The 13,192-nt window shown below is 39.6% G+C and overlaps 1 protein-coding gene across 1 annotated transcript in view; it reads left to right on the top strand.

The window, feature by feature from the left end:
• The window catches only part of UBE4B (ubiquitination factor E4B), a 124,491-nt gene that overhangs the window by 72,732 nt on the left and 38,567 nt on the right, over positions 1–13,192 (top strand). The window contains exons 9-16 of the mRNA XM_043924666.1: positions 2,337–2,478; positions 3,920–4,020; positions 5,026–5,140; positions 8,425–8,508; positions 11,390–11,446; positions 12,123–12,239; positions 12,338–12,436; positions 12,811–12,924. Of these exons, the coding sequence (XP_043780601.1) occupies positions 2,337–2,478; positions 3,920–4,020; positions 5,026–5,140; positions 8,425–8,508; positions 11,390–11,446; positions 12,123–12,239; positions 12,338–12,436; positions 12,811–12,924 (829 nt within the window). The remainder of the gene's footprint in view (positions 1–2,336; positions 2,479–3,919; positions 4,021–5,025; positions 5,141–8,424; positions 8,509–11,389; positions 11,447–12,122; positions 12,240–12,337; positions 12,437–12,810; positions 12,925–13,192) is intronic.

The raw sequence follows: 13,192 nt of genomic DNA, 5'->3' as shown, positions 1-13,192 counted from the left end.
CTTTGCCTTGCCTAGCAGTCCTCTGCACACAATTGTCATGTCTTTTCATGTCTTTGCAAAATGCTTGCGAAGGCATTTTGGTTGACTTTGAGGTGTTCAAGTCTAAGTTAAAATGAAAGGGGGGTGTGTTGGCTAAGAGTGGAGCCCAGTTTCAGTCAGCAGCCACCGTCGATGCATGCTGACTCCCACTGTTGATCAAGGGCACACTGCATTAGATTGGCTTGTTGCAAACAGCAAGGACCTGTTGACATCAAATATAAGATGCTTTCCATTTCAGAAATGTAAACATGTGAGAAAGATGGAACTTATTATTAGGGAAATATTTAGTTTAAATATTTCATTTTCAACATGAGGAAGGTCTGTTTTCATTGCTTCTGTGAGAGCTCAAAGGAAGATGAACCTTAACTGTATATAGTTACAAACTCGAATCAGCAAATTTCATCTTTGGGAAGTGCAGGGAATGGAGTCACGAACCTCAGATGGAAGAGGGAAGGATGGCAGATAGCTTGAGAGTGAGATGGCTGCAGGAAAGGCCAAGTATTTTTCCCCCCTCTCTCCTTTTGCGGTTTCACCATACTTCTTATATTTATGGGTGGGTTTTTCTGTTTTGTTAGGGTGGTTTTTTTTTGGTTTTTTTTTTTTGCTTTGCTTTGCTTTATTATAGTCCTCATTTTTCTGTTGTCTGGCTAACGAACAGATACCAGATCTTACATTAATTCGTGAAATGTATTTCTAACTGATGTGAAGGCACAAGAATTGTTTTTGTTTTTTTTTGATGTTTCCCACCCTGGACTGCCCATCTTTGTCTCTGATGGGGCACTTTGAGGGTGGGTCCCTTATCTGCCCAGTCAGAAGGGCACTGGCTGCTTCTCAACCTTCTGTCCTCCCCTCCCTCTGTCAGACTTGTGCAGGAAGTAAGTTGTAGATTTACAAGTCTCTGGCCTGAGAGCCTTGGATTTAAAGCCTTGACATTGTTTTCATCTTTTTATTTATTTACTTATTTATTTAATTTTTGGCTGTGCCTGGTCTTTATTGCTATGGTTGAGCTTTCTCTAGTTGTGATGAGTGGGGGCTACCCTTTGTTGGGGTGCTTGGGCCTTCTCATTGCACTGGCTTCTCTTGTTGCCAAGCATGGACTCTAGAGTACGTGGGCTTCAGTACTTGTGGCGCGTAAGCTCAAGTTGCCCCTTGGCGTGTGGAATCTTCCTGGACTAGAGGTTGAACCAATGTCCCCTGAATTGGCAGGCAAATTCTTAAACACTGGACCACCTGTTTTCATCTTTTTTAAATGAAATATTCCAATACCATTCCAAGATTCTTTATCATCTTTCACATGTAATTTTTGTTGTTGTTGTTAAGTTTATATCTTTTAATTCCTCTTCATTTCAAAATTCATGGCCTCTTCCTATGCCATGGTTAATCTTTTTGTATCTTTTATGTCTATCAAATTTGTGAGTTGAACATCACATTGGGTATTTGACCTATTGATAATCAATCTAAATTTTGATTTCCTAACACCTAACCCTCATGATAATGGTCTCAGAGCATAGTTTTAGTAGAAACAGGGCCCTCCCATTGTGTCCTGCCTGTGTTTGACAAAATACCTCCACATGATTTCATTTAACCTCAGTGCAGATGAGATGGAAGTTCTGGGTTCAGGTAACAAGTACACAGTAGAGCTGGGGATAGAATGCAAGTTTGGATACTCCTAGCACAACATTTTTGTTTTGTTTTGACTAATACTACTTTGTCCCTTTCACTAAACATTTTGGAAAATTAGTATTGATAACAAGTATTTTCACATCTCCTTCTAACTGGACAGTTTTCCTAAGTTCTAGTCCTGTTGCGCCAAATGCTGCATAAAGGCTTTGAGATGTGTGCTAGACATTAGGAAGGAGGGAGGGGTGTTTTGTCAGTCCCTTGTAACTTCACTCCTAAAGACTTTGCTTGCCTAACAGCAAGGCTGGCTTTAACCTGCAAGTCAGCCCGAGCACAGCTGGCCAGTTGGATGTACATACGTGTGGTATCCCTTCAAATTTCTGGTGCTTAGTACCAGTTCTTAGTCCTCCTGGTTTTGTAAGCTGCTGTTCCTGAGAAGATGAGATGCTGGATTTCTGGACAAACTTTCTTCTTAGGTCAATAAAATGTTTCCTAAAACTCTCTGTTGTTGGACTTGGAGCAGGTGAAGCCGCAGTCAGCTCCAGGCGCAGCCGCATGGGGTCTGTGCTTTGTCCTGGGTGCGGGGACCCTAACAGGCTTTCTGCCACAGCAGTGTGAGCTCTGTCCTGTGGTTTACTGAGAACGGATCAAAACCATCCCTTTTCTTTTCTCCAAAGTCTGGGAGCCTCTGGTGGGGCAAGTACTTGGGATTCCTACAGCGACCATTTCACCATTGAAACGTGCAAGGAGACAGACATGCTGAACTACCTCATCGAGTGTTTTGACCGAGTTGGAATAGAGGAAAAAAAAGCACCAAAGGTAATATGAAATAGATTCACTTAAAACCCACAAAACCTGGTTATATATTGGATAAATAATTGTTTTCTAAGCCCCTAATTATTTATTCAATCAGTAAAGCGCTTACTGAGCATCTCATAGGTCGGGCACTACAGTAGAAGCCAGGCTAGATTAACGAACAAAACAGATGAAGATCCCAGCGCTTCTGGAACTCACGTCCTAGTGGAGGGAAGATGTGACAGGGTCAAATACTACTATCACCAATGACTTAACACTGTGATAATTTCTCATAGTCTGTCGAAATCATAATAAAACATTTATAGAGTACCTGTCAACCATCACACACTTTGCTAGGTCTCCATGAACTCAGGTTTTCACAGTTGTTCATTAGGCCGTTGTAATATAAGTATTATTTTTTTTCATTATGTTAATAAGCAAGTGCACCTCAGAGGGATCTAATACATACTACCATTGATCTTCCCTAAAAGCGAAGCAGCGTAAAGTGAACTTTGAAAAAGGGGGGGATACCTATAATTGTCCAGAGTCACATAAATTGAGAAGTTGGTTTAAACTCAAGAGCTACACTTTTTCTACTATTTCATTCTGAATGAATATCTCATTTCAACCCTGTTTCATTTTCATTCTTTTATTTATTTATTTTTTTCTTTAAATTTTCAGTGACATATAGTGGCTCAGACAGTAAAGATTCTGTCTATAATGCTAGAGACCCAGGTTCAAGCCCTGTGTGGGGGAGATCCCCTAGAGGAGGGCATGGCAACCCACTCCAGCATTCTTGCCTGGAGAATCCACATGGACAGAGGAGCCTGGTGGGCTACAGTCCATGGCGTTGCAGAGTTGGATAGGACTGAGTAACTAACACTTTCACTTTCGTAGTGGATTTACAATGTTGTGTTACTTTCAGGTGTGCAGCAAAGTGAATCAGTTATACATACACATATATCCAACTCTTTTTTGATTCTTTTCCCATGTAAGTCATTACAGAGTATTATGTAGAGTTCCCTGTGCTATACAGTAGGTCCTTATTATGTATTTTACATATAGTGTGTATATGTCAATCCCAATCTCCCAGTTTATTTCCCCTCCTTCCCCAATTCATTTGCTAGTTCTGGTTTTCCATTAGAAATTAATCCAGTTCTCTGCATGTTAGTTCATATTTGTGAAGGGCCTCTTGGGGTTTTTTGCACTTAACCTTAAAGAGAGTGGGCCTGTTTTTGTAACCCCTGCATGGTCACCTCAAACCTCTGCGTCTCCTCTAACTAGGTTTTAGCGGAAGCAGTATGCTTGGAGGATGCAGTTAATCTAGTTTGTTCATCATCAATAAAGGAAGAGAAAAGGATGCCTCTTCCTGCACATCCATCTCTTCTGACTCTTTTGTCAGTTTTCAACTGCGTGGGATTATTTTGTTTGTCTTTGTAGTCCTCACCCTGACCTGTCTTTCCAGATGTGCAGCCAGCCAGCAGTCAGCCAGCTTCTGAGCAACATCCGCTCACAGTGCATATCCCACACTGCATTAGTACTCCAGGGGTCCCTCACACAGCCAAGGTATGAGCAACCAGTGTGTGCTTGCTGTTTGCAGGGAGAGGGCCTCTCCTTCCGTGGACACAGGCTGCCCAGCCATGTTGCACCACGTTGCATAGCTCACTTCCTCACCTGTGAAATGAGCAGTTGACAAGATGGTCTCTGAGGTCCCTTTGTTTCTCTGAAATACTATGAAAATAAAACACTTCATGTGCTTTATTGAGATAGATTGTGTGGTTGAAATGTGTTGACATCAGGGCAAGAAATTACTCACTTAGTTTAAAAGCAGCTGCTTGAAAGCAGTACGGATACTTGGGAAAAATGTACAGAGCCTCACTTTCCATGTGTCATACAATCAATTTCTATTATCCAGCAATAAAGAATGGTGGTGGAATAGGTAATATAGGGATCACCCACAATGTCCTACATTATTAATTTTTGTTTGGAGGATCCCATAAAGTTTCAAGTTTAACAGAAGAATATTTCTGTATTTCATTTCTCTTATGAAAAATATTTGAAGGAAAAATGGCAAAGTTGCAGTATTTATTCATTCTGGATCACCTTGTATTATTTTCTGTATCATAACCATTTTTGAAACATGTCAGAAAAAAGAAAAAAAGATACACATGTACTAAAAACACTATCCCCATGGTTAGCGTTCATAAGAGCTTAAAAAAATCTTTAGCTATTGCTAATCTTTCCCCCCTCCCCGTTGGATGAGACATAAATAAGTAAAAGAGACATAAAGTACTTTGGTTTTTCTAGTGCTTTATTCTTAAAGAGCTGTATGGAGAAAAAGATGGATTCTTTGAAACTTCCTATAACTTCTCACTGAAGAGCCCACAAAGTGATTGTTTTAACAGTAAGAAGGGTGATCTTTTGTCTCAATTATTGACTATCTATTGTGTGGCCTATTTGGGAGATCTGAAGCTTGACCTATGAGTGTCAGCCGTATGGTATTTTGTGTGTCCTGTTATTAACTGGGTGACGAGTTGATTCATCAGACCCCTTGACTTTCTGGGTCCGCAGGTCCCTGCAGCAGCCGTCCTTCCTAGTGCCGTACATGTTGTGTAGGAACCTACCATATGGCTTCATCCAGGAGCTGGTGAGAACCACTCACCAGGATGAAGAAGTGTTCAAGCAGGTAGGTTTTGTGTATTCACTATTAAAACATTTGGCATAGAAGCTTTTCTGCCAAGGTAAATTTCTAGAGACACCATATATTGAAATCTTAGGTTCCAGAATTTGAACATAACACACGTTACTTGCTCAGAGAGCGCTTCCCAAGGTTCCTGCCTTGAGGAGATCAGATTGACAGCTGCGTTGTTCAGATCATGTGTCCATTTCAACTCATTAGTCAAGCATCAAGATATTTTAAACACAGTCTGCTAAGTTCTTTAGGAGATTAGAAGAACTATAAGGTCCTGTCTCTGATTTCGAGCTTTTAAAACACTACCAAGAGATAGTATAAGACGTGATGTGTGTAAGTAGTGTTGAAAATTAATTCTTTAAATTTACAAAAAGATTAATATTAAATAAATCAGGAGACCTAGCTGATTTAGCTGATTAGTTCATTGGCCGTCCACATGTCACAGTAGAATGTCTTCTTGTTATTGGACTGGGAATGATATCTCAGATCTTACGGATTACTTCATTCATTAAGTATCCATATGTTTTTTGGTATCCTACTGTGTAAAGTCAAGTGGAAATGAAGATATGCAATATTTAATAATAAAGCTTAATAATAATAATAGCTAATGAACTTAGTCTCAAAGGTTTCTTCCCTGGTGGCTTAGCTGGTAAAGAATCCTCCTATAATTCATGAGGCCTGCGTTGGGACGATCCCGTGGAGAAGGGAACGGCTTACCTACTCCAGTATTCTGGCCTGGAGAATTCCATGGACTCCATGGGGTCACAGAGTCCGACATGACTGGGCGACTTTCACTTCACTTCACTTCAGTAGACTTAGTCTCCAAGGTTTTTTCCAAGGTGAAACTTTGGCATGAATGTTGATTACTGGCCTGTGACCTGTGTTGTAAAGTAAGCACTTTGCCAGAGCAACTTGCACAGAGCTGTTTCCCTTGATGAAAGGGTGTTTATGACTTTCTTAAAATTTGCTGTATGGTGATTTCTTTTTTTGCTACTAGAAGGAGTAAGAGAGAGAATAGCTATAAACGATATGATTCTTTTTTGCCTTTTTTATACCTAATATTATTTGTAACTATTCATCTTAAAGCCTTTGAATTCTCAGGAAGTGTGTTTTCAAAATACTAGTAAAAGAAGAATACAGCAGCGAAATTCCCAGTCGGTGTTGTGTGCTCCGTACTTGGAATTTATCACCTGCAGACACAACTTAGTGACTGAACAACATCTTAGATGATGGTCTTACTGACTTATAGGAATATTTCAGGCATTATAGTGAGATTTCCTCCTCTAGAAAGTTAAGAGAACTCTTGATGAAAATACATAACTGTATTGGAAGGTTTAAGTGATACATTATACTTTATGTGTAGTATGCATAAATTAGAATACTTTTACTTGAAAAGACATCATTTAAAGAATCCAGAGTAGTTTTAACTGTATAAAAGCCCAGGAATCAGCTAACAGAGGTACCCTATGCTATTTTATTCATAAAGAAACTTACATAGAAGCTATGAAATGACCTCTTTTTTTTTTTTAATTGAGGTGAAATTCACATAACATAAAATCAGCCATTAAAGTGCCCCATTCCGTGGCGTTTAGTACCTTCTCAGTGTTGTGCAGTCACTGTCCACCTGTTTATTTTTAACCACAGACTTCTGATCCCTCGTCTTGTCTTCTGTGTCACCGTTTGTTTTTCCTCAAGGATGACTCCAGTGGAGTTGCTGACCTGAAAAACAGCATTTTACCTTTTTGTCTTGAGATTGTGGTAGATCTGAAGTATTAGATCTTTGAATTGAAATTTCATTCTGCCTTTAATGTTTGAGATGTTCACAGATAAACATAAATAGACAGTAGCTAGAATTTAGAATTGGTGATGAACACTTGGAGCCTTTTTTATCAGTGCTGGGAGGTATTTATTTGAAAATAGAATTACTTAAAATATGTAAGTCACACAGACATTCTGTTTGATATTTGAAAAATACTATGTTTAGTAATATTTTGTCTGCTAGTTGTAAATTGAACCCAAGTTTTACTTAATAGCATTCCTGGGGGAAAAAAGAGACTTTTTTCTAGATGATCAATAGTGAAATTTATTTTTGGTGATTCTAGAACTACTGTTTGTTTTTTTCCTTTATTTCTTTGGCATTTCCACCCCTCCATCTCAGCATTACGTCTCCATTTTTAGCTCACTTACGAAAGCTCATTACTTCTACCCTGATTGTTTTGAGTTGCAAGAACTAGAGTGATCTATCTTCAAGAGATGTATTGCTATCTCAAGACACTTTGTAACACAGGGCACCTTTTTTTAAATACTGTGCCCCTTAAATGACATAGGTGCTCCAGACAACGGGATGAAATTAGTAGGAAAGAGAATTTTTCAAGTTTTTCCAGTTGCTTTTAAGAACACTCCCTTTTTTGGTTCCTTGGTATTCAGACTGTCAGCTGTTGTTTACAACATTTTCAGCTTAATGTTATTAATTGTGAATCCCGATCAGCTCCCTGCATGTGCTGCTTAGTGAGTGCACTGTGAAATTTAAAGATGAGCTGTGCTGAGCAGATTCTGCAGGGTTTCCCTGTGCCCTCATATTAATGATGAACTTAAACATTCAGATTTCAGTGCCCTTACGTTCTGACATCAGGTTACTGTATCAATTACACCTTTTATGGAGTTAAAGCATTCTAATACAGTTTTCTTTTTTTAATTTCAACATTTACCAGTCATGTTTTTGTTCTACATAATTAAAGTTAAGGAGATAATAGCCATTGTTGGTCTGTTTTTCTTGTTCTCTTCATAATAAACAGGGAAAGGTGGAAAGAATTAAATGTAGATGTGGGGATAGCAACAAAAAAATTCTTTAAATGTTGACAGAGTTGAGAAAAGGCTGGAACATTGAGTCCAGTTTCTTTATAGGCTGTAGATGCTTGGTAATTGGAAACATATGCATTGCTGAGATGTGCAGCGTTTAGTTGATTGGAGCAAGGAGCCCTGCAGAGTCCTACAGCAAACTCCAAATATGTGAGTTTCTATTAAATTACAGGGTGTCTTGTCAGAGGTTTAGGGTTCACCAAAACCTGTTCCTTCTGGAGGATTCAGCTGTATTACTTTAAGATCAGCCTTGCAAAAAGACAAAATAACACCCTGTGGCTAGATTCTAGGCTCCTTTCTATGCAAAACAGCCTTTCTTTGGGGAAGCTGTGCAAATGCCTGGACTTGCAGATTTGGCACTTTATTTGACATGCATTTTCTTAAACTTATGATTCTTTTTTTTTTTTTTTGTCTTGTAGATCTTTATCCCCATTTTACAAGGCCTGGCTCTTGCTGCCAAAGAGTGCTCCCTCGATAGTGACTACTTTAAATACCCCCTCATGGTAAAACTTTGTTCTTTTTCTTGTAACCCATTCAGTTGATGTTTTTCTTCCAAATGATTTTAACCTACACTTCTCTTCCAGGTCCACAACCAGCTTTGTTTTCAGATGTAAAACGTGAAAGCATTGTATTGGCCATGCATAGTGTTTGTTGCATCTGTAAAGACAGTTAGCAGCATGGTACCTATTGTACCATCGGAATCCTAGACAGGAGTCAGTGATGGAGGCATTTGAATGTACTTCACCTTATCCTGTAGCTTACGAAGACAGTAATCATTGGCTATACCCTTTCTGATTGTCCTAGCAATGAGCATAATGTATTTAGGATGAAATTTTGCTAATTAGGAACAAAAAAAAAAAGGAACTAAGACAAATGCAACTAAAAAGAGTTAAACTAAGAAAAGAAATACAATTTTATCTTTATGTAGTGACTTTGTACAGAAAATCACTGAGTGATTTCTCTTGTTCATCTTCCCCATTTTCTGAGGCTGTGCACTTCCTTTCAGACTTTACTTGAAAAACCCAGATCTTCTCAGCTCCTGCAGACACTTAGAGCAAGCGTAAATTGTGGACAGAACTTTCGGCTGGATTCTCACCAGGGGTCTCCACTGTCATGAAAATATTACCACCAGAAAGAAAATAAGAGGCTCTTTTCTTCTCTGAATTCGCTTCTTTAAACTTTCGTGAGAAAAGTACTTTGAAACCTTACTGAATAATTTTCATTCTAAAAGTATGAAGGAAAAATATCAAAACATGAAATCAGTTAACTCTAGGAATAAAGACAACCTTGTGTAAATTGAGCCCTTGTTTAAATTAATGTGTTGCGCTGCTTCTGTTGAATTTTACTCATTCTACTGACTTGATTCCATCTTGCCATTAATCTATTGCTTCCTGAGGGCCCCCACTGTGCCAGCGGGGGGACACAGGAGCCCATGAAACAAGGCGCCTTTCCACACAGTGCTCATCAGTTAAGTCGATCAGACATGTGCGACTCTTTGCGATCCCGTGGACTGCAGAACGCCAGGCTTCCCTGTCCATCGTCAACTCCCGGAGCTTGCTCAAACTCGTGTCCATCGAGTCGGTGATGCCATCCAACCATCTCATCCTCTGTCATCCCCTTCTCCTCCTGCCTTCAGTCTTTCCCAGCATCAGGGTCTTTTCCAGTGAGTCAGCTCTTCACATCAGGTGGCCAAAGTATTCGAGTTTCAGCTTCAGCATCAGTCCTTCCAATGAATATTCAGGACTGATGTCCTTTAAGATTGACTGGTTTGATCTCCTTGCAGTCCAAGGAACTCTCAAGAGAGTCTTCTCCAGCACCATATTTCAAAAGTGCTCGTAATCTACTGCAAAAATCAAGACCACAGCAACACAGTCAAATATTACACCAAGGTCAATGTGAACACAGAAGTGTATTTACCTATTTCAGAAAATCAAAACTGAGCTAAGAGGCTAAACATTAAACACAACACTGGGTAAATAAAAAGTGAAGCAGGAAGTCGTGGTCTGAAAAATAATTTTGAATGAATTTATGTCAGCGTTCTTCCCACTGCACATGTTACTCAGGTTCCCCACGAAATTCCGTGAATCCTCTGTCTGTGGCACATAAAAGGAAGTAGAATAATCTGATGCTTTGAGTTCAGTGATTAAATCTTTCAGTTCACATGAATTATCACTGTGTTATGTAAATATTCCCTCCTGGAATTGTTGACTTTTCTGTTGTGGTTTGAATTAGCTTAATGTTTCAGTAAGGAGCTTTTAGTGTCAGATATCAACAAAATGTTCTTCTGGGTCGAAAGACAAAAGCCTCCATTATGACAGACAATAGTTTTGTTTTGTGCCATTATTGATGCTTGTGCAGCTAGAGAGAAAGGGCAGTAATCTGAGGCAGGAAGAGGAAGACCCTTGGAGCTAGGATCAGAAAGAATCATGGTCATTATCCTCTAGGTCAGTGGATCCTGGCTTCGCTGTACCTTGGAATCACCTGGGGATCTTTTTAAAAATACCTCTACCTGACTCTCAAGTATTGTGATTTAGTTCTTTGATGGTGTAGTGAGGGTGTGGCCTGGCATTGGCCTTTGAGAGGCTTCCCGGGTGATCCTAACAGTGCAGCTGAAGTTGGGAAACTGGCTCCAGGCAAGGCGAACATTTCTTTCTCAGAGATGTGTCCATGCCTGCATGCATTGACTCAGAAGCTTCCAGCGGTTGGTTTAGCAGCTTTCATAAAAACGTCCAAATCACAGAGGGAATTAAGAGTCACTGTTAAAATGGTTTTAGTATGACTGTGGCATAGTAAGCTGTGTTTATGTGCCTAAAAGCTACTTTTCCTGGTTCTCTAACATGAGAATGATCGGGTCCCCAAAGGAAAACATTGAGGTTCCCAAAAAACCAGGGATCTTGAAATCAAAGAATACTTTCAACTATATTGTGGATCCGGTAACTTACTAAATTTTAATTGTTTATAACCCTGTTTAATACTGGCAGAAATAGCCATCTAGTGTTTATGAAGCATATCTTTCTTATATAGAAAGATGTTAAATGAAAAAACCATTTATTCTAAGAATATACTCATTTATCTCTGTGTGTATATGTTAAAAAATATGTCTGGAAAGCTGGTAGCCAAAATATCATTAGAGGTTATCTCTGAGGGTAAAGTTCGTGAGTGATTTTTAGTTTCATTTTTTAACTTTGCTTATCTGAAGTTTTGTTTTTTTTTTTTAGCAACATGCATGTATTTATGCATCAGAAAAGCACTGAAGGTATTAGTACTTTGTTGGGAATGCATACATATTTATAGCAGCATATTAAAGCTATGTCTTGATGTTACACATGGCAGTCAGTTTAGGATGAAATACACTTAAATGACCTTTTCTAATCTTGTCTCTAGGCTTTAGGTGAGCTCTGTGAAACCAAGTTTGGAAAGACACACCCTGTGTGCAATTTGGTAAGCACCGCCCTGATAGGTTTGCATATTTTCAGTGAACACGTAGCCTAGAAGAGATTCCTTAAGTAATCGTATCTGAAAAATATCTCTTGAGGGACGTGAGATGTGGATATGATTCATCCATGTGGGTGACTCTCAACTGTTACATTGTTGTCATGTGCATTATTTCCTGGGCTGACGATATTCACTTTCTTTTGTAATTTTTTAGGGAGTTAAGTATTGTGTAGCTAGAATAACACATCCTATTAGAAACATTTTCTTGAGTCCTTTGAACAGTGGCTCATTTGAATGATATCAAAGTATATCTTGAAACACAGAAATGAAAAGGGTATCTTGTAGGGACTTCCCTGGGGGTCCAGTGGTTAAGAATCCTCCTGTCAATGCAGGGATGCAGGTTCAACCCCTGGTTGGGGAACTAGGATCCCACATGCCGTGGGGTCAAAACAAACAAAAGAAATGGTATCTTGTAAAGATGTAGAGGGTTTTCCTCCATCTGAAATGAGAAAAAAATGGATTGGGATCCTAACATATCTGTGACTGTTGTGTTTTTGGAGGTCACATGGCAGCCATTTTGTCGGTGGCTAAGAATCACTGAACAGGCTGGCTGCTTGGAACTCTGTTTGTCTCTAGTTTACCTCCCTTGCTGATTTAGTGGCCTCTTCTGTTTTCCTCCCAGGTCGCTTCTTTGCCGTTGTGGTTGCCTAAGTCTTTAAGCCCTGGCTCTGGGCGGGAGCTGCAGAGACTCTCATACTTGGGGGCTTTCTTCAGCTTCTCCGTCTTTGCAGAAGATGATGTGAGTACAGCAGCGTTTTCCACCTTGCTGCTCTTATGTTCAGATTCCTTCCCAAATGTTCATCATATGTGGATTGGATTTCTGCTTTCTCTTTGCAGGCAAAAGTGGTGGAAAAATATTTCTCAGGGCCCGCCATTACCCTGGAAAACACTCGAGTGGTGAGCCAGTCTCTGCAGCATTACTTGGAGCTGGGAAGGGTAGGTGTTCAGAAAATGAATCCAAAAGATGAATATGTTTTCAGTTCCGGAAGTTAAAGGCAGCACAGTTAGAGGCTAATTGCAGTGTAATTCAGGTAATTTGGTCCTATCCTGGAAAGGAAATAGCAGAGACTATTTTATTAAAACTTCAACTGCTTCCCTCCTCCACTCCACATTCTGCTTTCATGCCGATCCTCTGGACACAGTAGAATGTGGACTTTTCTTATGTTCTTGTAGTCAAGTTCTTTACAATGAGTGGATGTGGGCGAGGAGAAAAGTGGGAAGGAGTTTAGCTTTCCTCGAAGTCAGAAAGGAATCATTTTTTTAAACAAAGTTTTTGTTTTTTTTTCCTTCCCTTATAAAATGAATTTCAGCAAGAGCTTTTCAAGATCCTGCATAGTATCTTGTTAAATGGGGAAACCCGTGAGGCCGCTCTTAGTTACATGGCAGCTGTCGTCAATGCCAATATGAAGAAAGCACAGATGCAGGTAAGATTCCTAAAGATTGCTTTTATGTATTTGTTAAATTCATTCATCTAACTCATTCAGTTCCCACCCAGCCTTATTCTAGGGAATGGAGATACAGAGAGACAAGCTTCCTGCCTTCGCGGAGCTCATTATGTTCTATAGGGTCAATGAATAGACATGTAACTATATCATTTCAGACTGTCGTGGAATCTATGAAGCCAATAAAGGAAGGTAGAGGACTTGAAAGTAGCTGTCGGGGCACCAGAAGGAAGGCATGGGAGTGTCCAAG

Source organism: Cervus elaphus, chromosome 14 (assembly GCF_910594005.1).
Source record: "Cervus elaphus chromosome 14, mCerEla1.1, whole genome shotgun sequence".
Classification (NCBI taxonomy): domain Eukaryota; kingdom Metazoa; phylum Chordata; class Mammalia; order Artiodactyla; family Cervidae; genus Cervus; species Cervus elaphus.
Note: the sequence above shows the minus strand (reverse complement) of the source record. Positions and strands in the feature narration are given on the sequence as shown.